The sequence below is a fragment of the Taeniopygia guttata genome, chromosome 4, assembly GCF_048771995.1.
Source record: "Taeniopygia guttata chromosome 4, bTaeGut7.mat, whole genome shotgun sequence".
Classification (NCBI taxonomy): Eukaryota; Metazoa; Chordata; class Aves; order Passeriformes; family Estrildidae; genus Taeniopygia; species Taeniopygia guttata.
In genome coordinates this window covers 34,511,517-34,538,108 of record NC_133028.1, presented here as the reverse complement: position 1 = coordinate 34,538,108, position 26,592 = coordinate 34,511,517, and the positions used below count along the sequence as shown (strand labels likewise).

The following is a 26,592-nucleotide window of genomic DNA, read 5'->3' as shown; positions in this document are numbered from 1 at the left end:
TTTCATTACTGCTCACATGGAAGGTGGAATTCAGGTGAGGGGAATAAAACCCTGAAACTATAGTGCGGAAAAGGAGGTTCCTCTCCCCCAGCCCCCCAAAAATTGCCATGACTACTAACCTAAAACTTTATTTAGCAGATCTCAGGTGATGCTAGTTTGAATGTAATACATTAGGTACTACTGAACACAGTCCCTGATAACGATTACCAGCTGTAATTCAAACAACTCTTGTTTCCTCCTCATTGCTCTGCACAAGCTACATTTGGGTGCTGCCTAGAACACATTACTTTCAAATTCAGTTTAAAGCCTTATTGATTGCACATGGTGGATTAACTTAATTTAATTTATTGTTATACCAACACATGAAGCACATGGAAAAATTCAAGCACTTCACCTTTGTTCCTAAAATCTCTATAAGCCATATAAAGCCTATTTTTCATGTATCCATTTAGCTGTATCTATTCTGAAGTCTTAAAATATGGTATGCAGGACTGACAGCTTTAATGGTAATAAATAAAAATGAAACTACCTTCCTGAGATAGCACTATTAATCAAGTTGCACTTTTTTATTTTGCCAAAAATACTGGTTGTGTTAATTGCAAGGCTTCAGGTGACAATCAGCGAACAGGCTCTGCTGATTGAGAGGCGTCTTTTAATGACAGTTTAGGTAATTAGATTCACGCTATATTTAGAGCTTGTTTGGGCTGCTGGATTGAAAAAAGTAACAGAAAAAAACCCTTGCAACTGAAGTTGGGATTGTTTCCTAGGAGCAAGAATGACTGGGGGACACACAATATCTGCAGCTCTTGGATTCTATTCCTTTAGTAGCAGAACTGCAGGCTCAGCCACCAACTGGCAGCAGGCTGCATTTGCTCATGATGAGTGAGTCAAGAACTAGACATACTCAGTGTTTCGTGCTAAACAAAGCACAACTACATTAACTTTGAAAATGAAAGTATACCCAACTGAAACTATTTATTTAAAATCAAGTGTATGTGTAATTACCTTGCTTTATTGAAAGCTGCTAAGTTAGAGAATAGTGTACATATCCACTGAAAATATTGTTTCCTAGCTATTGCAAATAATAAAAAGATTTTGCAGTGCAAACACACAGTAAGGTCAAAAGAAATTACCTTCAATTTTTCATTACGTCCATTCACATATAATTTTGCCACCATGGTAAATACATTATAGTAATGGTAATTTGTTCTATAATTTCTTTGCAGGCCTGCCAGATGACCGTAACTCTCTACTCTGGTACAAATGCAAGTCCAGAAATTTGTTTGGTCAACCAGAACTATAATTTTTCCAGAAGTTTTGGAAGACTTAATAAAGATGTGAGTATGAGGCAGTCAAGATGCAGGAAAATATATATTCAGATTGCAGAAGAAAATAAAACAATTCCCACTTATTCCCTGCAATAAAAATAAATGAATGTAGCTGTTTCAGTTACAAAATATCCTGAAACATAAATTTAAGGTGCTTAGCCATATGATTAAGACAGATGGCAGTCACAATCTCTCACCTAAATCAGTGTGCACTTTTCAGGCTGTAATGCTGCTTTACCAGATAGCTCACCCCGAAGCATCGTTTCCGAACACATTTCTGTAACCCTGTTAAGTAAGGCTGAAGTAAACATTCTTGGATGTAGGAAAGATATACTGATCATTAATTAATTACTGAGATTACAAAGATCTCTGCTAAATTGTTATCCTGTGGACAGGCTGCTAACATTGCCAGAATATCATTACAAATATTGAAAGTTTTTACCTATAAATTCCACATACGGGATGGCAGACCTGAAACTGTGACTGTATAAAGAAAAGGGTTGTGCTTAGGCTGGTAGTCTCCCATGTTTGGTTTGAGAATAAAATATACTCATTCTGGGAGAAAAGACACCTAGTTTGTAATTCTGAGGCACAAGATATGTATGCTGTTAGTTCACTATTAAGTCATAACATTATTGGAAACAGACACTTGTTAAAATGAAAATGTCATAAGTGGGAAGTTAAAAGAACCACACTGATAGCAAATTCTTGTAGTCAGAAGTTTTACCAGAAAGTTGCCTTAATGCCTTATTAGTGAACCATTCAGGAATTTGGTCTGTTTTCTGAGCTCTGCAGGAATTCAAGGAATGCTTACCAGATGCTTACCACATACTGGTAAGAACAGGAAGAAAGGGTTAAAACCACAAGATGTGGTGAGGAGGAGGGAATAGTTTTGCTCAAGGTGACCTTGCAGCTGGGATTGCTAAAAATGTCAGTGTGGGAAAAACTATGTCCATTTATTATGCCTAGTGTGGTTTATCTTCTGCCTGTTTTAAGTGGAATTCCTGTGAACATAACACAGGACATGCACAAAGCCTTCTGTAGTGTTAAGACAAGCAGAGACCCTCCTGGTGCCCACTAGGGTGAGCTAAGCCCAAGGAGCCTGTGTCCCTGTGTGTCTCTCCTGCCCTGTGTTGTAAACAATGTTCACAATTAAATAAATCTACTCTGCATTTTAGATGTGGCTTGGTGGTTGCCTTCGTTACCTGTTATGTGTTGACTCACACATTACCTAACCAGCACTGACAAGAACAGACACGGGTCAGGATGTGTACCTTTATGGAATCACATGCTGTCTTCCTCATCTCATGTTTCTTACTGAGGCTGTTCCACCTAGTATAAATGAATTGCTACTTATTAAAGGAAAATGAGGAGAAAAAGATTCTTTGGCCTCAGCGTTCTAGCATAATTAGGCAGGTTATTATTTGAACATGGATTTTAATGTTCCACACGTAACAGCACAGTCATTAGGAAGAAATACAACAAGCCAGAGATGCATAAACTCCCTGCCTGCTGAGTAGCACTCAGTGTGGTGGATCAGCAGGTCCATCCAACGAGGCCCTGGGGTTGAGCTTGAGGCACTGTTATCTTAGTAGCAGCGGGGGCTACCACTTTTACACAATCTCACTAACAAAATCACATACAGATGTGGGATACTTCCAAAGACAGAAAGCAGCAGATGCTACAAAGTACTAAGGTCTTCACAGAGCTTAAAATGTTAGACTCCGGTGTCTAGGTCTCCTTTGGAATTTCCCAAGAAAAGGCAACTTTTCCCTTTTTGGGGCACTCTCAATGAATACTGAGACTAAAGGCTTCAGTAGTACTATATTATCCAGGGATTTTGTTATTTGTTGTGAGAAATACTTCATATGTGTGAGAAATACTTTAGAGGCACTTACATGAGACAGTCTATTGGATGACCACATTACCCGAACTTCTAGTATACATTTGAATTTTTTCCCAAATGCCAAACCTTGAAAAATTATAGGTACAAAGCAGAACATAATGGTTAAGTCCAACACTGACTGGCATATTATGAATAGCTGCCTGACCAAAGTGCAAAAATTATAATTATAAATGACAGTTGGAATATTTATCTGGCATTAGCACTTGTATTTCTCACAGTAAGGCACTACATTATTGTTATAAAAGTACAACTTTATGCAAGATCAAACTTCTATTCCCAAGTCTGAAAGAGTTTTGATTTTTCAAATTAAGTTACAGGGTTATGGCTCTATTCTTGAGTGTGCCTGCAGATGTTATCATAGCTCCACTGAGCATACTGGTGATTGTCTCTTCCCTAAAACTGTTTGTGATTCAGTAACCAGACATCCCCGTGACAGAACTCCCCAAGAATCCAATCTCACAGTCTGTCCAAACACAGCGGTGTTAACACAAAGCACATCTCACAGTGACTTTCAATTAAATAGCCAGTCAAGGAGACTGCATTCAATAGTGCTCACATTTTCATAAAGCATTGTAGTAGCAGCAGCTGTTCTGAAGTTGTAAAGCCTCCTCAGTCAGCAGAAATTCAAATTCACATTTTAACAAAGAGAAGGTGATCTGAAAGTGATATGGGACTCTGCACTTTCCCATCCTGAAAATGGGAAACCTATGGTAGATAATTAAGTATTTACATGACAGAAGACAGAATAAGGAAAACATGACAATAGCCTGTTGATAAAAAAAATAAAAGAATAAAACAACAGTAAATGCCCATCCAGATTTTTCATATCTTTTACTAAATTGTATTGGGGGGGAAAAGAGCAGATGGGCCTCTAGCATGAGGATTGAATCATGAAACCTGCAGAGACAGGCACCTTACTTCAATCTGCAGGAAAATTTAAGAGAGTCTTCTTTTGCCAAACTAAGAACGTGCTGTCACCAGCTGGATAGTTTCCTGTGCTCCTCAGCGTCCTACTGCATATTCCTGCATTCGACCTTTTGTTAGTATTAGCAACTGCGTGGCCCTAAAGTAAAACAGAACAGCTTGCTTACATTCTGAAAAAGAAAAAAATACTTTTTTTAGCCAGGCAGCAAGCTGATCCATTTTCTGGAGCTGCACAATTATCAACCAACTGCACAACTGAAGAGAAAACACATACTCCCACATGTGGGTAGTATCCTGATCATTTTGAGTAGCAAAATCTTTCTTCAGCTGAAACCATCCTTGAGAGATGGACAAATATAACCTTGTCTTCAGCCCTTCATTATTAATTGTTATTAACAGTTCTTCCTTGTCCAATACAGCTGCTTTTGGTGGATTTTATTAGCACTGCTGCTGTAAGTATGATTCCTGGAGCTCAAAACAGGAATGATGATAGTATGATATACATACTTGATGTATGCTCCCCCAGCATACATCCCCCTGCAGCCCTTCCTTGCAGCTCCTAGATGGGAATTTAGAGTCGATGAAATGGGGTGCAGGCAATTGCTATTCCCAGTGCAAAGTGCAGAGGGAGGTCAGAGAGGCTAAACTGTAGGATCTGGAATGAAGCATCCCGCAGTCTGCCAGTCCTGGTATATGAACAGTAACCTCAAGTGAAGAGACACAGCAGGCAGGGAGAAGTAGCACTGCAGAAATCAATTGAAGGCTGGTAACATTCTTAAGCTCACATAGCAAAGTGATGTTACCCCTAAAGACCAATTTTTGGGGCTAGTACTTTCATTAAGCACTAACAAGATCTGTCAAAACTCTAGCTGAGAAGTGAGATCACAGGACTTTTCATGTTGGCAGATTTTTAAGAATGGGTGCAGATGGAATGTCAAAAGCTACAGTTCATTAACACTGTAGCTACTCCAATGTAATTTATTTTATACTCTATAACACACAAATTAATCTTCAGTAACAACTAGATTAACAAAACACACTAGACTGAGTATGAATTAAACTTATTTATAATATTTTACATCCACCCCTTTAAACTATAATATTTTGCTCCATCTATTACCATAAATCCTTCAGAAAAAAAACCCACATATCTAAAGAAATGATTACACAAGGAAAGTAGGAAATCATCAGTTCTACATTGCTATCCAATGCTCAGGAAAAATGCTGCAGATAAAAATATTAATTTATTAGAAGTTTCAGTTCCTTTGTACTTCTCTATGTATCAGCCTGCCAACCCAACCACAAATCTCACAGATGATCCATGATAATTTGTCTTGGAAATTTTCTTGTTACAATGTCTATCCAGGAGCAGCATTAAGCTAGCATCATAACTGGTTTTGTTTTCAAAAAGCCTGTCACACTGCTTTTAATAAATAACCACATATGCCATCAAGCATCTACTTATGAACAATAAGCATTCATGATCTCGCTAAGTATAATTCTAAACCTGTACTGCTGCAATACTGTAATCTACTGCTTCAGGAATTATGGCACCTTTAAAAGGTCATATCATACAGAACTGAATTCTCCCTGCCAAATACTGCATGACAAAAATTACACTACAACACAGTCCTACATCATGCATGAAATACACTTCAAAAAGCAAACTGAGCAACAGTTGAACCTGGATGGGTATAGCCAGAATGTGTCAAGAAAGCTGTTATGACAGGTCTGCTGGCAGCAAAGAAAGCAAAATTAATATAGAGAAAACTGACAGATCTGAAGAAAATATAAAGTACCATTAATGGCAGATCAGGGAAAACATCACTGGGATTCTTCTGATTATAGGAGAAAAAGCCTTTCTCCTGTTTGGGAGGGTTAGGTCTATAACAATCTTTCTATATGGATTGAAAAGATAACAAGTTTAGGTCTTCCCATCTGTACATAAGAATATTCAAATAAACAATGCCAGAGGATTTCTTGCTTAATCAAATTTATTATTTCTCCAGACCTTTAAATTATAAATGTTTAGAAATTAGAAATATAAAACGCAACCCAACTTTCCAACTACATTCAAGTGGCAAAGTCCACTGCTTTCTATGTAATTACACAACACAAGCAATCAAAATCATAACATAGCAACAAACCGAATTAGGGTCAAAATGTATTTCAGAGTCCAGCTGGCAAGTATGCAAAGGGTGAAAATATGAAACTTCTTGTTCATCTAACACAACAGTTTCTTTTTCTGTGCAGTGCACCAAAATCACCATTTCTGACCAATAAATACCCCTGACATTTACAATACAATTTACCATTCTTGTAAAGCTTTTTCTCTATCTTATTAGGAAAAAGGGAAAAAAAGTCACCAGTGGCAGGGATTGCTTTTATTTCACAGACCACCACGTGTCACTCTGTAAAGGTATGAGCTAATCACACCAAGACAGCACTGTGCCAGCAGCTGTATTTACTTACATTGATTCCAACTGTCAGGGGAAAAAAAGGAAAATAAAAACACAGCTAAAGTCGTTAAATGCACAGACATAAATGTTTGCTTCTGACTCAGCAGCTTAAACAATATTAGTCACAAAATCCTGAGATTCATTCATTTCTGCTCCATGAACATTTGACTTTTTGCTGTAAATTTAATGGAATTTAGGCAGAGGAATGAACAGACACTCCAGTGAAAACATTTATACTTCAGTGCTTAATATATAACATACCTGCTGTATATTAGACCTGGAGTAAATTTAACAGTCTAACTGATGTTTCTTCATGCACAGACTACAGATAATAGCACAGAAATCCTGCACACATTCAGTGATTCAAAACAAGAATGAACAACACTGTTAATGAGTTACAACAATCACATGATAAACTGAACTTAAACAACAAATGCTGATAGATTAACTTCAGTTTATATAGCATTGTAGATTCCATCTAAAAATCAATCTTGAATTCCCTAAAACTCTGAATTACTCCTGACTGAGGCAGTTACAAATGAAAGAATGTGTTTCAGTGGTAACCTACAAACGGTGAAATGACAGGGAAGCTTTCTTCAGTAAGTGCATACAAAACATTGCCAGTGTACACAGAGATTGCTTTATTAAGGAACAATTTGATACCATGCAAAAACAGAGCATAGTTCACTTTTAGTCAGACCGTTGAGCAAAGATTCTTTTTCTGTCCTTAGAAATAGAAAAAAATGGCTAAAAAGAAGCTAATGAACTTAAGAACACAGCTCTACAGACAGATTCATTCAATTGAACCACTAAATCGCAAACCCTCATATTCTGTGTTGTAAAAGCTGGATAGTAAAAACTGAAATCAAAAACAGTAAAATACTTTTTTGCAACCCCAAAAGAGATTGTCATTGCTTTTGCTTACTTTTGACAGAAGGCTGTACTTGATATCTTTCCTAAAAGAATTTGTGTGTCTGCTAAGCATAACAGAACATCATTATCAACCTTTAAAGAAATATTTTAAGACAAAATATCAAGCATATTATTTTTCTAATTCTTAATTCTGTCCACAATATCAGAATGATACATTCTTAATATTATGAGTTAATATATTGTCAAGTTAATGATATATCAAAATAATTTACACAAACTAACTTTTTTATTTATAACTAATTCATCATCACAAAGCAACTCATATTATCAAACCACATGTATTGTCTCACGGAGACAAGTAGTTTTCATAGAATAATAGAATCAGTAAGGCTGGAAAAGATCTCCAGGATCACCAAGTCCAACCTTTCACCAAACATCACCATGCCAACAAATCCATATCACAAAGTGCCATGTCCAGTCTTTTATGGAATACTTCCAGAGACAGTGATTTCACCATCTCCCTGGGCAGCCCATTCCTATGCTTGACTACCCTTCCAGTGAATAAATGCCTCCTGATATCCAGCCTGAACTTCCCGTGGCACAGCTTGAGGCCATTTCCTGTTGTCCTGTCACTGGCAGTCTGGATAAAAAGGCTACTTCCCACCTTGCTACACCCTCCTTTCAGGCAGATATAGAGCAATAAGGTCTGAGCCTCCTTTTCTCCAGGCTGAACAACCCCACTCCCTCACCTACTCCTAGGATTTACCCTCTAGACCCTTCAATAGCCCCATTGCCCTTCTCTGGACTCACTCCAGCCCCTCAATGTCCCTTGTATTGTGAGGGGCCCAGAACAGGACACAGGACTCAAAAGTGTGGTTTCACCAGTGCTGAGCACAGAGGGACAATCCCTGCCTTGGTCTCCCTGACCACACTATTGCTGACACAGGCCAGGATGCCACTGCTGTCTTGGCCCCCTGGACACAGCTGTCAGCCAGCACAGATAAGCTGACTGTGTAGGAGTTAGCACTGTAACAGTGACTTCAAGATACACTGTTATAGGGAACTCATAACCTTTACTGGCATAGACCAGCTAGTACAGAGTGACATAAGCACTCTAGAAAGCAAGCTATGGATGTTCCCAAACCTCTTTCAGAAATGAATCCTGGAGGATTCAGCTGTAGCAATTTGAGACATTACTGCTCAGCTCCCAGTACTGAACCTTCTACATTCATAATCCATAATACAATCTTCAAAGTAGCAATCACTAGGATTTTATTAATCTATTTGTACTTGACTGCCTGAGTTATCTGAAGACAGAGCAGCCATGGAAGAAGGATTGTAGGTAGCACAGGTAAAAAACTTATCTAAATCAATTACAGATGTATTCACTAGGAGGTTCTCTGACAAAAGCTTTCTGTGGCCTGCAGTGAACACAGGCCACAGAAACAGGCTCTGAGGATCCAGTGACAGAAGTGAGTAAATCACTTTGTTGATGAAATTCAATAGGAGGTAATTAAGCATAGCCATTCTAGTTTGAATGGTTTACTTCCAGCTTTTAAAGACACCAACTTGAAACAGAAAGCAACAATTAATCTAAGGCACAGTACGCAAACATCTAAACAACTTTACTAATACATTAATGTGTGCTTTTATTACCCAATGATTTTACTACCCAATGATTTTATTTAATTAAAGTAGACAGAGGATAATTAAAGTTACAAGACACTCTTTTTACTCACTTCCCCTTCTGCCATTTCCTAGCTCAAGTTTTGCAAAGATTCCATCAGATCAGCAAGCCAATAATTTAAGAGAATGATCAAACACATCTTCAAATACCTGTGGAATAACCCTCATGATGCTAAAGTTCCATTATAAATGAATCCTGGTGTCTCTAGACACAGAAAGTGACAAAACCCAAGGCTGTAGGTTACTGTCACACTCTAGGTATTCTACTGCTCCTCTGCAGAGGTTAATGTGCTGTAGGGCAGGGTGAATGCACAGCCTATTACTGACAAGTGATTTCCTTCACCATAGTTCATAACTTAATTTTCACTACAAAAAACAGATGACAGGATGATTTCCAATTGTCTTCACATCCAGTCAGTCAACCAAAATTTTTTGAAGGTTTGTACTACCAGGGATGCTTGCATGTAATCTTCATTCAAATGTATTCTCAGCTGTTGTAGAAAAAGTTAGAATGGTCCATAAGGACTTCTTATCTCTTCATTAAATCTTTGAAATAGTCTCCACTACTCCTCAAGGCCCTTTCCTTGCATGCCAACATTTTCATGCAATTTTCTTTTCAGAGAAAAGAAAGAGAAAAGAAAACATGGACTAAATTTTAGAAAGCCAAATATTCTCAACATAAGTTTTATGGAACTATGACTCTACAACTATGTGTAGAGTCATAGTTCCACTTCCAGCCTCTTATTCCAGATGTCTGGCAAATATATTTTTAAATGGCAAGGCAAAGGGCCTGTTCAATGGCTACTATTCATCACTTCCGGCTACCCAGTTCTTAGGAAAACAAGCAGACCATAATAGCCATTAAATGCTAGAAACAACCATTTTTAAGAATAACTGGGGGAACCTAGCACCGTCCTCTTCTAAGTTGAGATGCTAATAGGACAAAAGAAGTTAAATGCAGTCTACTACTTGCTCAGTTGGTCGACTTAGCAAAGGGCTTGAAACCATGAAATGAAACTGAGTGAATCCTGGAATTTTATTACATGCAGCACCTAGGAAAAAAAGAAAAATATTCTAATTTACTACATTTGGGATTAATGCCTCTGTCATTGTGTTTTATCATCTAAAGATACAGTTACTAATTCTAATACAGTGGTATAATTATTCTTTTACAATCTGCTTAACCCAAGACATCTTGAAAGTATTTAATTTTTAAGTTAAAACACAATACTACTGGCTGTTGTAGTCCAACTAATGCCCTTATAGTACAATTCAAAACACTAACAAAAGTCAGGAAAATCTCTCTATTTCAATCCTGATTAATTTAATGAGTTCCTTCAATACTAATCTCTTAAACACAGAACTACAGGAAGTAAGAGATCAAAGAATAAGCAAAGCAGACTAACTAAATAATCCACATTGATTAGCAAATTGTACTTCCTACTGATCTAAGAGTTCACTAATGAGATGCCTGGCACAATGACTACTCTTAGATCACTTTGAAGCTACGCTTAACATTTCTATTCTCCCTCCCTTATGCCATATCTAGGGAAGGCAAAGCAGTCTTTTTTTAAAACCTTCAAATTAATCATATACAGTCCAGGAAAACAAATGAAGGTTGTAAATATTTTTGGGTTTTGCTAAGACTTCCATAAATTTTGTGAAAGTCTAAGACATCAAGATGCAAAATTAAATTATCTCCAGTCTGCAATAGGACACAGCTGCCCTGCTACCCAGCATTCCATACTGTGAATGGCCAGTACTGCTGCACTCTCCAAAGAATAATTAAAGACTTCTTTAAAATCTATGTTCAGTTTTGTACATCTCTGACCTAGTTAGAGTCAAGCAACTTTGTCTGCAAAACAAAATACATACCATAACTTCCAGTTGTATTAGCACAAATGATAGCACCAAAGAACTTTGGAGCGTACTTCTGGATTCTGGAAATAACTTTTTGACAGGCTACTGTTGGGTCTGTTCCCATCCTCATATATTCCACAGCTTGATAACTAAAAAAAAACCAAACCACATTCCCAGAAAATTAGTCATATTTAGGTTATATAATTTAAAATACCACAGAAGAGACCCTGGTTTCTTTGAATAATGGAAACACTTGATAAATTTTTTTACCAACTTCATATTGGCAATTATTACTCAAATTGTACACAAAAAGCAATTAAAAACAAGACTAAAAGGGACTACAACATGACATCTATACCATGGATCATTCTATGGCAGGCCAAACCAAGACAGAACTCTGATCATTTGCAATAGAAGAGGCTAAGCAAAAGATCAGTTAAAGAACTGCAGGGAGCAGTGGCTTAGAAGACTTAGTGGCTTCTACTTTCAAACTTTTTGCAAAGTGATTTAAAAAAACCTCTTATTCTAAGAGTAATCAAAATCAATTTCCTTTATATTGAAAGAAATTGCCTGAGATGAACCAGTTGCATTTCCAAAATGTCCTGAGGTAAAAAATTATTTATGTTGCCGTTTTCTTTCAGAACCTTAAGATTAAATAACTCATGACATAACTTACAAGCAAACAACATTTTATTGCTTTGATGAAAGACGCATATACCAAGACAAACTTGTTACACTAAGACATCTACAGATTGCATTAATTACAGATGTTATCAAAGTACCACAGAAAAGAAAAACTCTTGCATTTCGAGACTCCCTATCATCTTTGATTTGTTCTAAAAATCAAATAGGTTCAAGTTATCTAAAGATAACTATCTGAAAATAAAGCTGTATTTCATTCTTCACTAATCAAAAACTCAACAAGAAGTCACCACCATAACAAAGGCATACGGAAATTATTCACAATTTTGCCCTTTATTTGACACTTCCTTCACTTCTGGAAGTCAATTCTTGACTTTGTTTTCATGTGGGAATAGCTAAATAGCATGGAATTAGTAAAAATCTTTATCTATAAGGAACCAGTAATTAATCACCTAGTCTGATGATTAACCCACTGGTACCAACATTAAATGTTTTAGGCATTACAGGCAAACATTTCAGGCTGGTTAAGTGCAATTTAAGCTTTTACTGACTAAACTTATAGTGGAGAACAACTCACTACTCATCTTGGTATCTTATATGAAAAGACAGATAATTCAGTAAATTGTCAACTGCCTTGCATTTGAAAGATCGACTCAGAACAGCTTGAAATTCACTGACAACATCTGTAAATATGCAACAGCTAGCATTTCTTGGCTGCCAGAGTTTCAGAAAAGTTGCCTGAGCAATTATGAAGGCCACTTCTGTATTATCCTTCAAGCATCAGTGCCCATTATGTTCAGCATGGACTTCCATAATTGATTCCAGCTGAGTCCAACCCACGAGGATGCTCACGAAGAGAGCCATTTCTTACACAGTTTATGAAACCACTGTGACAACACTAAAACACCTCTTTCAGTTTCAAATTAGATGCAATTACAAAGAACTGCTGCAGCGATACCTCCTGAGTGAGCTGAGACCCATAGCTCATTCTTTCTACAATTTATGATACTTTCCCACACAACAAAATGCTTTGGAGAAGAAAGCTAATCAGTTCTGCTAAAAAGCATACAGGTTGGAAATATTACCTGCTGCCTGTTTGCTCACAGCTTGGAAGTATTAAGGAATCTGTCATCAAGATATTTAAGTCTCTTCTTTTAAGACAGGTAATACGATAATAAGGGTAACTTGGTTCTGCTACTATCTTTTCCCCTTCCACTCCTTCCTTTACTCCCACTTCAGCAGCCACTAAGTAGTTCAAATTTTTAATCAATTTCTTCATTTGCTGAGTCCACATTTTGCTGCAGAAATCTAGCAAAGTCTGCCCTAAGGACAAACCTGGGTAAGAAGCGCATCATGATGTCACCATCCCCAGTGGCTGCAGCTCCTCCGGCTGTACTATCTGCGTAAGATCCTGCTCCAGCTATCGGAGAATCTCCCACACGTCTGTAGTGAACAATGGAAAATAAAAACCAAACTTTGTCAGCCTTACTGCCTCCAGCTGACTTAGCATTAAACCCACAGGAGAACAGACCAGGTAAAGAGGTCAATCCACTGCAGTCAAAAGTCTTGTTTTAAAACTACCTGTAAAAATGATCTGTGATAACCTGACTGACCTGAGGCTTAATCCACGACCAATGCATAACTGTCTGTTTTTATACTGACTATAGTTAAGCCAGTGAGCTTTAGCCTGTGGGCAACAGTAAGCAGCTGGGGACATTAATATGTTCAATAACTTGTTGTAAATCCAGAAGTTGTCTGACTTGGTTGACAGACAATAATCCTAACTGTGTAGAAAAAGTATCTAAAAGACAAAACACAAGCCCGAGGCTCTGATTTTATGTACATTTCTTAGGAGACTGTGTGCATCTCCAAAATGCTTATTTGTCCCTGGTGCCTTGCCTTACAAGTCGTCTCACAACTGTGCCAGTTGTTTGTGTCTATGGTGAATTAAGCAAGTTGAAAAACAAGCATTCCCTCAAATGCAACATGTAGTTTTGCACCTGAATCAGTTTCTCAGTATCATGATTTAAGACAAGTGCACAAAAAAAAAGCAAAGCCATTTTGTGATCTACAGGTTAACATTTTAAGCCCCAATGACAAGTTTAACATAGGAAATAAGGTGGGGAAAAAAGCTTTTTTGCAAAATCAGAGATACTAACCCTGGAAGTTTGTGGATTGCACCATTAGTAGATGTCCCAGAAGCAACGGTTCCACTCACACCAATTACAACCATACCTAAGATTTTCAACAGGGACAAAACATATTCAGGAACACTACTAGCATATTTATTTAGTTGACACTACCCTTATCAAACAGAACCACAAATGCCAGACTATTCAAATTACTGATATCCTGAAATACAAGAGTTGTACTCTTTAAGAAACAAGTACTTTTTAAAAGATATTTGAAAATTTTTATGGTCTATTACAAGAGCTCAAAAAGGAATGTCAAACAGTTGAGTGCCACACTGTTCAGAGCCATATGTTACTGCTGCCTAAGTAGCTACTGCCTCCTGATACACATCTTTGTTAACTAGTAGAGAACAAACACCTGGTGTCACCACATCAAGCACCAATACCATCAGAGCAACAAGTTTATAAATTATAAATGGTACTTGAAGGCAATTAAAAAAAAACAAACCAGAAGCATGAGTTTAAATTTGGCAGAAGATGACATATCGCCTACCAAGTAACTAGAACTAAACGATGGACAACCAAATGTATGGACAACCCTTGCTAATTTTGTGCTGGTAAAAAGCCACTGCCTCATACTAAAGAAGTTTAGCCTGTCACTTGGAATCAGATTTGGAATCAGTTCTTCTCCACAGAGCAAAAATTTACCTCCATAAAGCAGGAGAGGGCATGAATTGCTGCTAGGATAAAACTTCAGTACAAACTGAGAGCCAAGAAGCAGAAATTGATGAGCTGAATTCTGTTTTTCTGACCTCACTAAGCAGTATGTTCTTCTCATAGAAAAGCTTCCCGACCAGTAGGAGCTAAAATCACAGAGGCACAGACCCAATGGCCTCTGCAAAAAGGTTCCTACCAATGTCCTAAATGCATGCTGAATGAAGATTCTTCTCAAAATGTGCTACTCAGAGAATTATTTCATATGTAAAACAATGGGGTGGGAGAAATTGAAATACTAATACTTAATGATAGATCAGTTCTTGAATTGTATTTATCAGATTCCTCTCTCCTGACACTCCATAATTTCTTACTTTTCCAGCACTTACTAAATTACCCGAGTAAGTAAACTAGTTATCAACTTAGGAATTTGGTAAGTCACCTGACTTCTGTAGACAATTGATCAAGGTGAACTAGAAACAAAGAAGAAAGATTAACACTTGAAACAACTTGTTAACTCTTGATATTGTAAAGACCATCAGATAAAAAGTTACTCTTAAACTGAGAAAAATCCAAACTAAACCAAAAAGTGCAAGTTTCAAGACTACAAAGTATAGATATGAAAGACATGAACCTGTAACTGCTCTAGTCCTTTGTCTGATCTGCTCATTAATCAACTTACAGTCTTAGCAATTAACAATCCTCAATCAGTAAACTCTTAGAAGCTTTTGGGGCTACTACTGCTAACTTGTTTTAATGTTAGTTTCTGTAGAAATTTACTGATTTAGAAAAAAGGCAGAATAGAAGAAAAATGAAAGCATACTTTATTTCATAAGCTTAAAGAGCATAAAACCACTGCTTTTAGTTGGCAACAGGACTAATAGTATACTCATTTCTTCTACCACTGAAATGCCTTTTAAGTTGGTCTGACAGGGCACTACAATCAAGACAAACATAATTATTTTTAACTTAGTCAGTTTCCTAAGCATCCACAGCTGCCCAAACAATTATGCCAAGGTATCTGTGGGAAAAGCAGCAGAGTAATGAACAAGAGTTAATGGCAAAAAATGAAGTGCTTGTGCATCCAGTGAACTTGAAAAAAAACAAAACCAAATCCTACTTTTAGGCACTCCATCCTAACACATAAGTAACAAAATCTTGAAAACACTATAAACAGGAAATAATTCCTATATGAAATACTCTTCTTTAAGTAAGTATGATTTAATTGTTAGAGGAACGAGAAACAAAAACATCAGCATCAGAGTTACCAGAAGTTATTACCAATAGTATCATGGTTATGAACACTTCTCTGTGAGCTGGTGTGTTCTTCTCTGTAAGTTACTTCTTCACGCCGTTTATATGGTCCACAGGATTTGGAAGAGTCTGGCACCACGTTCTGTAATCAGTTTGTGATTTGCATAAATAATATAGCATATTCAACACACATAAATTAAAAAACACTCCAATCAATACCTATAATCTACCATAAAGGCATTAGATGCCTAGTACTTAAACCACAGAGATGTACTGAGATCCCACAAATTGTTTTGCTAATGAATAAAGACTAATTTCTGTATTATACAATAAAAAGATTTTCCTGGGAAAGTTACATTGTTGAAATTAAAGATTCTCTTTTGCTCAACTGACTGGTCAAAAAAAGACCCCAAACCAGTGTACAAACATGTAGAAATCTGTACACACAAAGCAAAAAAATGCCACATTCAAACACCAACCCAAGTTCACCACAACAGGCAAGTTTAATGGACATCTACACTAACCTGATGTACTCACAGGTCTGCATAAAGCCTCTCAACTAACTATTTAAAGACCTTAATTACTACTGTAAGATTTTCTTTCAGAAATTCATACATGCATCAAAAATACATCTTTGTTTTTGTTTATTTTGGTAAGTCCTGTTCTAGTTAAGAACTAAAGAATAACTCCCACACCAAAACACTACTGCAGCAATGTCAAAAGCAGCAGGATCTAAGAAATAATAACTAGAGACATACACTCCCAAGTCTAGCAAGTGCTTAGTAATACCAAGTTTTTTTCTGTCTAATAAGCAAAACTTTTTTTCTTCAAATATAAGCTGAAAGGAAGAAGCACTACTGACTTTCTAAATCCCCCCTTCACTGCCATCACTTCACTGTACCTTCCAGTAGTTTGGCTGACAGTTTTGATTAAGCCACTCTGAATACAGTGAAAGGGATTTCTGGGTAGTTAAATCTTCATATGGAAACCCCATTCTTACAGCAAACAGGGAGGCTTGAAAAGCAAGAACAAAATAAAAAAGAAACATTGATTTATTCGCAGTTTTATGGGGTTTATGATAATGTATTCATATTTTGTTTTTTTTAGAAATGAAGAAGTTCTACATCCTTTTGGCGGATGAGAAACACATCCTCAGGGAGCAGCATCAGCAGTATCAGCCATTAGTGATGTACTCCAGTAGCCAACTCTCGCTTCACAGACAGTGACATAAAACTTTTCCCATTGAAAGAGAAACAAATTCAACTCTGGTAATCAACTGGACACAATTAAAACTGTGAAGCAAGAATGGCCTAGCCTGTGTGCGTCACAGAAATAAATAAGTCCTACAAATATAAGTGTATTTTCCTTAAAAAGCAAGTTTTTATCAAATATAAATAACATAACAATACGTTTGCCATTAAAACTAATACCTGAAGAAAGCAATCCACTTCGTCCTTGCAGCTTGAGAAGTGACTGCTTCCTTTTTTTGAAAATGAATATAGTATGTGGCAAGAGAGCAAAAGAAATACCAACACAAGCATGGAAAGAATGTTACACTTCTAAGAATGACTTATCATTAGGCAAAGGGAAAAGAAAAAATATCAACTCTTCTATCATCTTTTAGCTGTAGATACCTTTGATATTACCCAGTAACAGATATGATTGCTAGGTTCAGATGCTTGAATTTATATTATCAATCCTTGATAATAATATCACTACAGTACACAGCTGAACAAACTTATCCAATCCAAGAATTAAGAGAAGCCTTCAATTATTTCTGGACTGCTTTTATAAGTTTTTCATAAAAACTGACACAAGTATCAGCACTTAGAGGAAAAGAAAACTGACAGCTTCAATTAGATAAATATTTTCCTACTTATAGAACAAAGAGGAAGAATTTGGGGTTTTTATTTGTTATTTTTTTTTAAGATAAAATTGTGCTTGTGCATGTTTGTTAGGAATTCTTTCATAGTTTTTGAAACATTGTTTCTATTCCAGGAAGCAGAGTTCCTAATTTTGCATCTTGAATAAAAAATGCCTGAAGAGATTGCATGCATTTATATGAAAAGATATTACTGTTCTAGCCATCTTTTCTGTAATACAAGTATTTCTATTTAAAAATACAAGTATTTCTATTAGTTCTCTCACATCCAGTTTGAAGGTTCATATAGATTTTATTTTTATTCATCTTAATCTGGTAAAGACAACCAGAGTTTCTCTTATCCAAGTTCCAGTTTTCACAAAAATACATTTCTTCAAAAGAAAGTCTTTCTCAATTTCTTCACTGCTTTCATTAATTCATTAACATTAAATACCATCTCAAATTTTTACTCAGATGAATCTCTAGCTTTCACATCTTTCTTTTGCCATTACTGCTATATGTTTTCTTCTGAGCAAGCTATCACTGACGATAAGTATTCAGCATAATAAACTTCTCCACATGCCTCCATTAGGCAAAGAGGTATCTTTTTAGGCTGGAAGATGTATTTTAAATCAACACTTTTATCCTTCTGTTTCTTCATTTTCCTTATCCTTTCTGTTCATTCTCCCAATTAAGACTTAAAAATACTATGGTAACCAGCAGTGAGGGGCAAATGAGTATTAGGAGTACTTCTCCCTCCACTATTCAACACCTGACCAATTTCTTTCTCTGCACTACATGTGAAATTTCTTTTAGAAAAGTCACTCATCATCATGGTCAATTGCCTTAAATTAAAAAGAATCTACAGGTTTCTCTATTCAGACCTTCGGTCAAATTGTATCCTCACCTCCCAAAATTGTTCCACTTTACTCCATCAAAAAATTGCTTGTGCACTTTTGCACATGCTAATTACTTCAAGAATATTTTATCTTTTCTTATCAATTTCGAAGCACTTGAATCACCATTAATGCTTATATGTAATTTTCCACACTTATCTGTGTATTTCTTTCGGAGCAGCTACAGGCTCAGAGCAGGTTTCTTAAAAGTCAAGAAACCTGTTCACCACTCAACACTCCTCTGGGGAATGAACAGCTCTTTTTGAAACTGGTACTATTCTAGCAACAGGAGCCTGTATTTAAAATGCTCAACTAACCCTCCAACTTGCTATTGCTCTTTTGTTGTGCCTGGGAGTACAGCCTCTAATGATCTTTTTTCACATTTAAGCACTCATACTCACTAATACTTTTAAACTACGAAATACTCTAATCACACTCAATATATACCAAAATATTAGAATTTAACTCAGTGTCTATAAATTCTGTCATTCCTTAGAAAAAGTTACTTAATGGTTTTAAATGCAACATTTACATTCTAACAGTTTCTATAGTGTTAATAAATCATCTTTGGCAACTTGGATATCAGTGATATTAGCCTTGGGATTACAAATCAATATTTGCAGTTAAGCTGATGGAAAAAAAACATACAACTATTTTTTCTGTCTAAAAATAAACCTATTTCATGGACACAAAATGAAAGAATATACACTTTTGAACTATTTGAGTAGATTGAATTGATTGTCAAGGAATTCTTCCACCAAGATGAAAACATGGCAATTTTATTATGAAGTGTTTTAAAATGAGGGTTTGACTTGGAAATAGTTAAAGCAATAATTACCTGACTCTCCCACTAGTAATGTATGCTTAGTGTATTCAATGACCTTTCGTGCTACACCAATTGCATTTTTCACACGCCTGAGATCCGCAACAGCCCCAACTTCCATAGTGTTGCTGGAAACAAGGAATATTTAAAACTTATTGTAACAACAAGAATAATTGCACATTTTTTACTAGACAAAATGTGTTCTCATCTAAATCAAAAAGCTTGCTCCTTTAACATAATGCTTTAATTGTTCTATGTCACAGACAAATGTCACTATATTAGTAGGGAAAGACTTCCTACATATATTGTTTCCTTTCACAGGCATGGTGAAACAGTACTTCCATTCACAGTAATATTTTTACTAGAGTAACTATTTTGTTACCTAAATTCATAACATGAACCACACATTTGCAATTACTTTTTAATCACGAAAGCTTTAAAAAGCAAATAAATTATTGAAAACAATTGCTCCGAAAGTGAAATATTTATGGACTGAATGTAAAGGGAAAGCTAACAATGCTACAAACCATCTGTTTCAACCACTATAGCTAGAACTGGATTAATGCACTACAAGTGAAGAGTCATTTCCTACTCTTTCAACAATCAGGTATGTTATTTTTCCTTGTCGCACAAGTTAGCTTGTCCCATAGTCAGCCCCAAAGTGCCAAGACCTTGTAACAACCCTTAAGTATGCTAAAAATGGCAGGTGTGAGAAAAAAGTTAGTGGAAGTTGGCTTTCACTGGGTGTTGTATGAATTGATATTATTAATTATATTGTTGATTAAAAATTATGATGTTGTCAATATTGATATAGTGATACATGCTGTGGAGAGGTTGATGTTGCAGTGGCCTAGCTGAGAGATTGGTTTTTGCAAGGATTGTTTTGTGTACTGTGGTGGGGGTTGCGAGTTTACACTGGACAGACTATTGCTGGCCAAACCTTTGAGACACGACCTTAAAAGGAGCAGAACTCATGCTCCTGAGTTGATGGCCCTAAGGACCACAGTGATGAAACTGTATTGGCACCCACTGATGAAACTGTATTGGCACCCAGGAGAGTGACATGGGGCAAGACTATGTAAAATCAAAATAAATATGCAGCAAGCTGATGGAACACCAGGGGTATAAAACACAGAGCTGCCATTTTGTGGATGAGCCTCTAGCGTTGGGCCATGCTCCCAGCACTGTTCCTTTTGGCTTGTGAACTTTTTTATTGTTCTCAATAAAACTTATATAATGTATTCCCACTTGGGGTCTGAGTCACTTATAACAGCAGGGATCATTCTTTTCTCCATACAGTTTCCTTACCCATCCATAATCATTGCATCCAGAGTTGTTTCTCCACTTTCATCTGGGCTTCCTCCATATCCCACGCTCCCATCGCACTGATCGATCTCACACTGACTGCAGCCTTTCTCGACCGCATCCAGCTCTGAACCTCCTGACTCTAATACTCTCCAAGCTGTAATCAACACAAATAATTAAATGTCACTAGGGAAAAGAGCTTCCACTGCTGCTTAAAAATGGACATCATTGAGGTGCACTACATAAGTAGATAAAAAGCAGTAAACTATAAATTACAGATTATGAAGTAAAATTATAACCAAAATAATTGGTAATATTTTCTAAATTCACTATTCACTTTTCTAAATATTCTTTTCCTTGTGTATCTGATTAGTGTTTCTGACTGAGAAACCAAGTTTTTCTTTTGACTAAGGTATTACTTATTAACTATTATCACAAGTTCTCTATATCAATTACCCTCCTCTGTCCAGAACCAATCATTACTTTACCACCGCTTGTTAAAAGCCTTCTGGGAGAAGAAAGAGGGGAAAAAAAAAATCTTCCAACTCAAAAAAAGTAAAGAAAAGGCCAAAAAAAAACTGCCCTCAAAATCTTTGTATGAGAATATTAAGTATCTAACTGCAGAATAAAAAGGTATAAACCTACATCGTAGGCACATAACTACATAAGCACAAAAACAAAGTGAAAATTATACACAAGAAATTAAGTCTCCACATTCTCCTGTTCAACCCTTGGTGTTCCGTTCTTCAGGATCTAGATCATGGTGCAGCTTTGTAAGACACTGCAGACCTGTCAAACGACATGACTTGAATACACTGAGCCTGAAGGCATTGCACACACGAGATTTCACAAGGATGGACCTCAGGCAAGATCTTCTAAGGTGCTCGAGCTTGCTCCCACTGATAATTACAGTCCTGCATACTCCTATTTGTGCTGGCTCTGGTGCTGTCACTTGACAGACCCAGCACAGGGGAGGCAGCATATGCCAGAGCAGCCTAATCGTCACAGATGCTTCACGACTACTACATGAAGTCGCCTGCACCAGAGAAAATATAAGACTTAATACCATGCATCCAACTCCACATATGCTTGCCTCTATTACAAACTTCAGTATGAGTATGGTCTGATTCCTATTACCTTTACTGCCCTGAGTAGCCTTAGGTTTTCAGAAGCTGCAAAGCAAGGGCCTTGCAATTTTCATAAGTGTATTTCACTTCTGACCATTACAAGGCTTTATTGGTAATTCATTTCACAAGCAAGCATTCTGTAGTAAGGGGCTATTTACAACTCGGCAGTAATAAAATAATCTGCAAGTCTTTTAAAATTACTATTTACAGCTAATGTATGTATAGGAAAGCCTGCTCTGACATCACAAAACAACAGAGGTTCAAAGTAATAATACAACTACCTAATTCTTTAGAGGAATCAAAAAACAAACAAACAAACACAAAAAAAAAAGCCCCCAAAAAACCCCAAACCAAAACCTTTAAATAACACTGCACAACAGTGCAAACCACATCATTAACAAAAGCATGTCTTTGATGTAGCTTTCCCGCAGTTCATAACTCCCCCCTTTAGTTTATGTGCATTTTGGTCGGGTTTTTTAGTGTTATTTCCCATCGTGGAAAGTGAAACCATTTGTTTGCAGGCTGTCAGTAGCAGAGAGGACAGGCAAGCTCCGGCGCGGGGCCCATCCATAGGAAGGATAACCCCTTCCAAGCCGTCCCGGCACCTCCCGCCGCCTCCCCGCCCGAGGTGTGGCGGGGCAGCGCGGCGAGCAGAGCCCGGGCCCTCCGCAGCCAGCGCCGCCTGGCAGCCGGGTCACAGCCCGCTCCTTCGGGCCACCTTCAGCCCAGCCACGGCTCAGACTCGTGTTTCCTTAGCCAGCACCAACACCCAGGTCCGCCCAGCGGCCCCGCAGCAGCGGACGCTCTCGAATGGCACCGAGCGGCACGGCACGGCACGGCACGGCACGGCACCGCCGCACCCGCCCCGCTGCAGCCCAGGCCCCCGCCGGGACACCTGTCTCTGCGGCCGTCCTGAACGCCCAGGTGTTGATGACTACAGGCAGAGCGGCAGCTGAGGCGGCGCCCGCCGGCGTCAGCACAGCGAGCAAGAAAACCGCGACCGCCACTCCCTGCCAGCCCCTGCCGCGTCCCGCCGCCATCGCCGCCCGGCCCGGCCAGGCCCCGTTCAGCTCCGCCGCCTTCCGAGCGGACGGCGCAGGCGCGCACGGCCCGGCCGTGACCGGGCTGCCCACGGGCGCTGCGAGCGTGGCGGGCCCGGCGCTGCTGCTCGCCGCCAGGCACAGGCTCTGCAGTCACCGAAACGGTGTCGTAGCAAGGAAAAGCTAAACTCTCAGCTAAGGCCGAGGCCCGCGCCCACAAATACAATAGAATCATAGAATGGTTTGGGTGGGATCACCTACTTCCAACCCCCCTTTCATAGGCAAGGACGCCATCCAGTAGACCAAACTGTTCAGAGACCCACCCAGCCTGGTCTTGAGCTTCCAGGAATGAGACATGGACACCTTCCCTGAATGGTCTGTTCCTCACCACCCTCACAGTATGAATTCTTTCCTAATACGTAGTCTAATCCTACTCTCTTTAAATTTGAACCTCTTCCCCTTGTCTTGTCACTACATGCACTTCTAAATAGTCTTCCTCATCTTTCCAGTAAGCTCCCTTCAGGTACTGGAAAGCTGCAATTAGGTCACCCTGAAGCCTTTCCAGGCAGAACAACTGCAATTATCTCAGCTTTTCCTCCTAAGAGAGGTGCTCCATCCTTCTGATCAGCCTGGTGTGGCCTTGATCCAACAGGTTGCTCCTTCCTGTGGTGGGATCCCAGAGAGCTGGATGTGCTACTTGAGGTGGGATCTCACCAGGGCAGACTAGAGGGACAGAATCACCTCCCTCAACCTGCTGGCTATGCTGCTTTTGTTACAGCTTTTCTATTGACTCTGGATATGTGTTACTGCCAGCCTGCTTGTGCAGGGCCCTGACCTGCCCATGAGATTGCCAGTGGTGCTGGAGTGTGGGAGCTGAGCTGTAGTGGTGTGGGAAGGCTGTGCAGCAGCAGGGCTGACGGGTGGGAGCAATCTCCCCCTAAGCTCATGAGATCCACTTGCAGCATCTTCATGTGCTACCTGTGGATGCACATGGATGTCTTTCTTTGTCAAAAGTGCCGTATGGCACAGAGACCTAAGAAGGGCTGCTTTGGGACCTACTACAGACAAATAGTTTATTTAAAAAATTGTGAAAAGCCTTGCTTTACAGAAGTCATAAAACTTACAACAAGTAATTTCTTAATTCTGCCCCTGCCATTCAAGCTTTTCATGATAAACAATTAGCAATTGTTTAAAGCCATTTGACATATTGCCATAGCACTCTGACAGTTTAGAGGTCTGAAAGCTTACCTGCTGTAAGCAGAATTCCCTGGCTTGTGTTCAGGGCTGATTAGGTACAAGGAGCCACTGGTCATCAACCAGCTATTATATCTGAACAAAATGAAAAAATGTGACTTTTGCTTCTATGTTGATATAAAATCAACTTTTTTTTTTTTTTTTTAATACTCTTTTAGCTTGTCCTCATTGGTCCTTTTCAATATATAATGGGCTGAACTCAATTACATTTTAGCAGCAATGTTGTTGGTCTTGTGTTTGTGCTAAGAGGGGATACTTGGACCTCATGTGTGAAAACCTTATGGCATATATAAATTGTGAGTGCACCCAAGCTGGTTTAAGAAACCCAAAGCAATGTTATTTTTATTGTAACAAAACGTTCTACAACCTTTGGAATTAAATGATTACCACAAATGAATGTATTTTCCTTTGTAACAGAAGTCACAAAATAATGAAATACAGTATTGGGTTTGACTTCAGTGATAGTCTGGCCTTGGTTTCAGCCATTTCCCAAAAGCAAAACTACAAGTAATCTAGAGAAACCTTTAGTCAGGTAAATACTGTTAGCTGATTTATTTCTGCTGTTACTGTTCTTATTTAATACTTTCTGTATTTCTGTGTAAATGTGTTAGTCAAGGGAGATGGGCCAAAAACACAGATCCAGATTAGCTGAAGAGAAATCCTCTTAGTTGAAGGGAAATAGAACAAAATATTTTCAGGAAATAAATTTAGTAATAAGTAAAAATAAAAATATAATCCAACATATTAATAAAGTGGATACATTAATGATAGTTTTCAAACACAGTTTTCTTTTAGTGAGATAAAATGGACTGTTATGAAAGAAAACTACTTTAATATGGATGTCATTCAAGTAAGTATTGACTGTGATGGTTTCATCTGCAGGCTGAGCCTGCACAGCTGTGGAGAGAATGTTTTATATTACTTGAAACAGCATAACATTATGCTTTGAGGCTCATGCAGAAATTTGGTTGGTTTGATTTCTGTGCACGCTTTCTAACTGGCATTCAAATGTGAATGACTCCTACTAGAAATAAATGCAATCTTGAGTCCTTGCTTTACTGTGTACAATACTGTTTAATATATTTTTATACTGTATGCGAATAAACAAAGCAAACACTGCTTTCAGTTACAGTGTATAAAACCAACAGCAATGTCAATAAAACTCGCTTTCTGCATGCTGAAAGCTAAGGATAATTTGAGCAGTGTCTGTCCAAAACAACTCTGCAAGTCTGTTTTGCTACATCCACGGGCTCTTGATTTATGTTCAGTCTCTCACATAAAGTATCTTAAAATTGGTTTTAGGATTTTAAAATTCTTTGCATTTTCTTAAAAATTACCTGTTGTTTTATATCAGTCCTTGCTACATCAGCAGTGGAAATGCCCTTTATCTGTTTGTCCCCAATACTGTTATCTTAGAGACTGTAGCTAAGATGAATGGTGATGCTAACAAGCTTTTGTCTCTGCTGCTAAAAAACAAATCAATGTTTCTACAAGGAGAAATTTTGTTCATAGGTATAATGAAAGAATATTCTAGAGAAAGGCTTGTATGGACAAGGAATTAGTGAGAGGATCTACAGCAGACAACACTGTGACTGGATGGCACCAAGTAATTAATGAAAAACACCGGAAGGGATTCACCTCTTTCACTGAGAGGGTCTGTTCCTACAGTGGCCAAATTCTGACCTCAATTATATCTACGTGACCTAATCTAGCACCATCTGTTAAAAAGTGCATGCTTAACTCCTTTTTGCTGTCTCAAATTTTCTGTAAGTGTGCTTTGAAATCTAATTAAGGTTTGTAGTTATATAGTTATATAATTTGTTTACATTTTTATCTTCATTTTAGTTAAATTTTCTAACACTCACGTAAACACCTGAACAGTAAATATGAGAATAATTTCCTTAATAAAAGTAATCAAGTTTGATTACCACTTGCTAATTAAAATATATTTTTAAATGACTGTGTGTTGTGTTTTTCTCTTTCATGTAGATTTGTAGAAGCACTGTACTCCTGGGTTTCAAATTATTTTTCTCTTTTAATCCTTTTTTTGGCTTCTTATAATATACATGTTCACTCATTCACTGAACAACACTGTAAAGAATGAACAGATTTATTCATAGTGAATGTCTCCATCAACTACCTCTCAAATCTACTAGGAAAGAACCTTATGACTTCTCTCATACTTAGAAGAGCTATGTGCAAACATTTTCAAAGCTACTTAGTTATCTTCACCTGAATCCCCCATAAAACTCTTCATCAGTGTGTGATCTGTCAAAGTGTATAAAATTTGAATCACAGGTTTATCCAGACCTCTGCTTTCCCTACTGCTTTCATGTCTTTCCCAACCATCTTTTTTTTTTTTTCCCATGTGTTATGTTCTCTTTCACTTCTGCTGTCAGGTCTCTTGGGTATAAATTGTCATTCCATTAAAAGTTTGTACAGTGTCTAGCTCCAGTGCTTGCTACCTTAGCATTCTATAGTCCTTGGCATTAATATTGATAATGAGAA

General features: G+C 37.8%; 2 protein-coding genes across 2 annotated transcripts in view; one reads left to right on the top strand and one right to left on the bottom strand.

The window, feature by feature from the left end:
• Positions 1-2,502, top strand: part of NEIL3 (nei like DNA glycosylase 3) — a 28,290-nt gene extending 25,788 nt beyond the window's left edge. Inside the window, 1 exon segment of the mRNA XM_030271307.4 lies at positions 1,227-2,502. Within this exon segment, the coding sequence (XP_030127167.4) occupies positions 1,227-1,303 (77 nt within the window). The 3' untranslated portion in view covers positions 1,304-2,502.
• Positions 2,503-9,016: 6,514 nt separating this feature from the next.
• Positions 9,017-22,888, bottom strand: AGA (aspartylglucosaminidase). The gene is made up of 9 exons (XM_030271309.4): positions 22,686-22,888; positions 20,667-20,820; positions 19,374-19,486; positions 16,680-16,792; positions 15,806-15,920; positions 13,838-13,913; positions 13,014-13,121; positions 11,052-11,185; positions 9,017-10,228 (listed from the first exon to the last, which is right to left on the bottom strand). Exons 1-9 carry the CDS (start codon positions 22,828-22,830, stop codon positions 10,128-10,130), a joined length of 1,059 nt encoding a protein of 352 aa, XP_030127169.4. The 5' UTR covers positions 22,831-22,888; the 3' UTR covers positions 9,017-10,127.
• Positions 22,889-26,592: the final 3,704 nt, after the last annotated feature.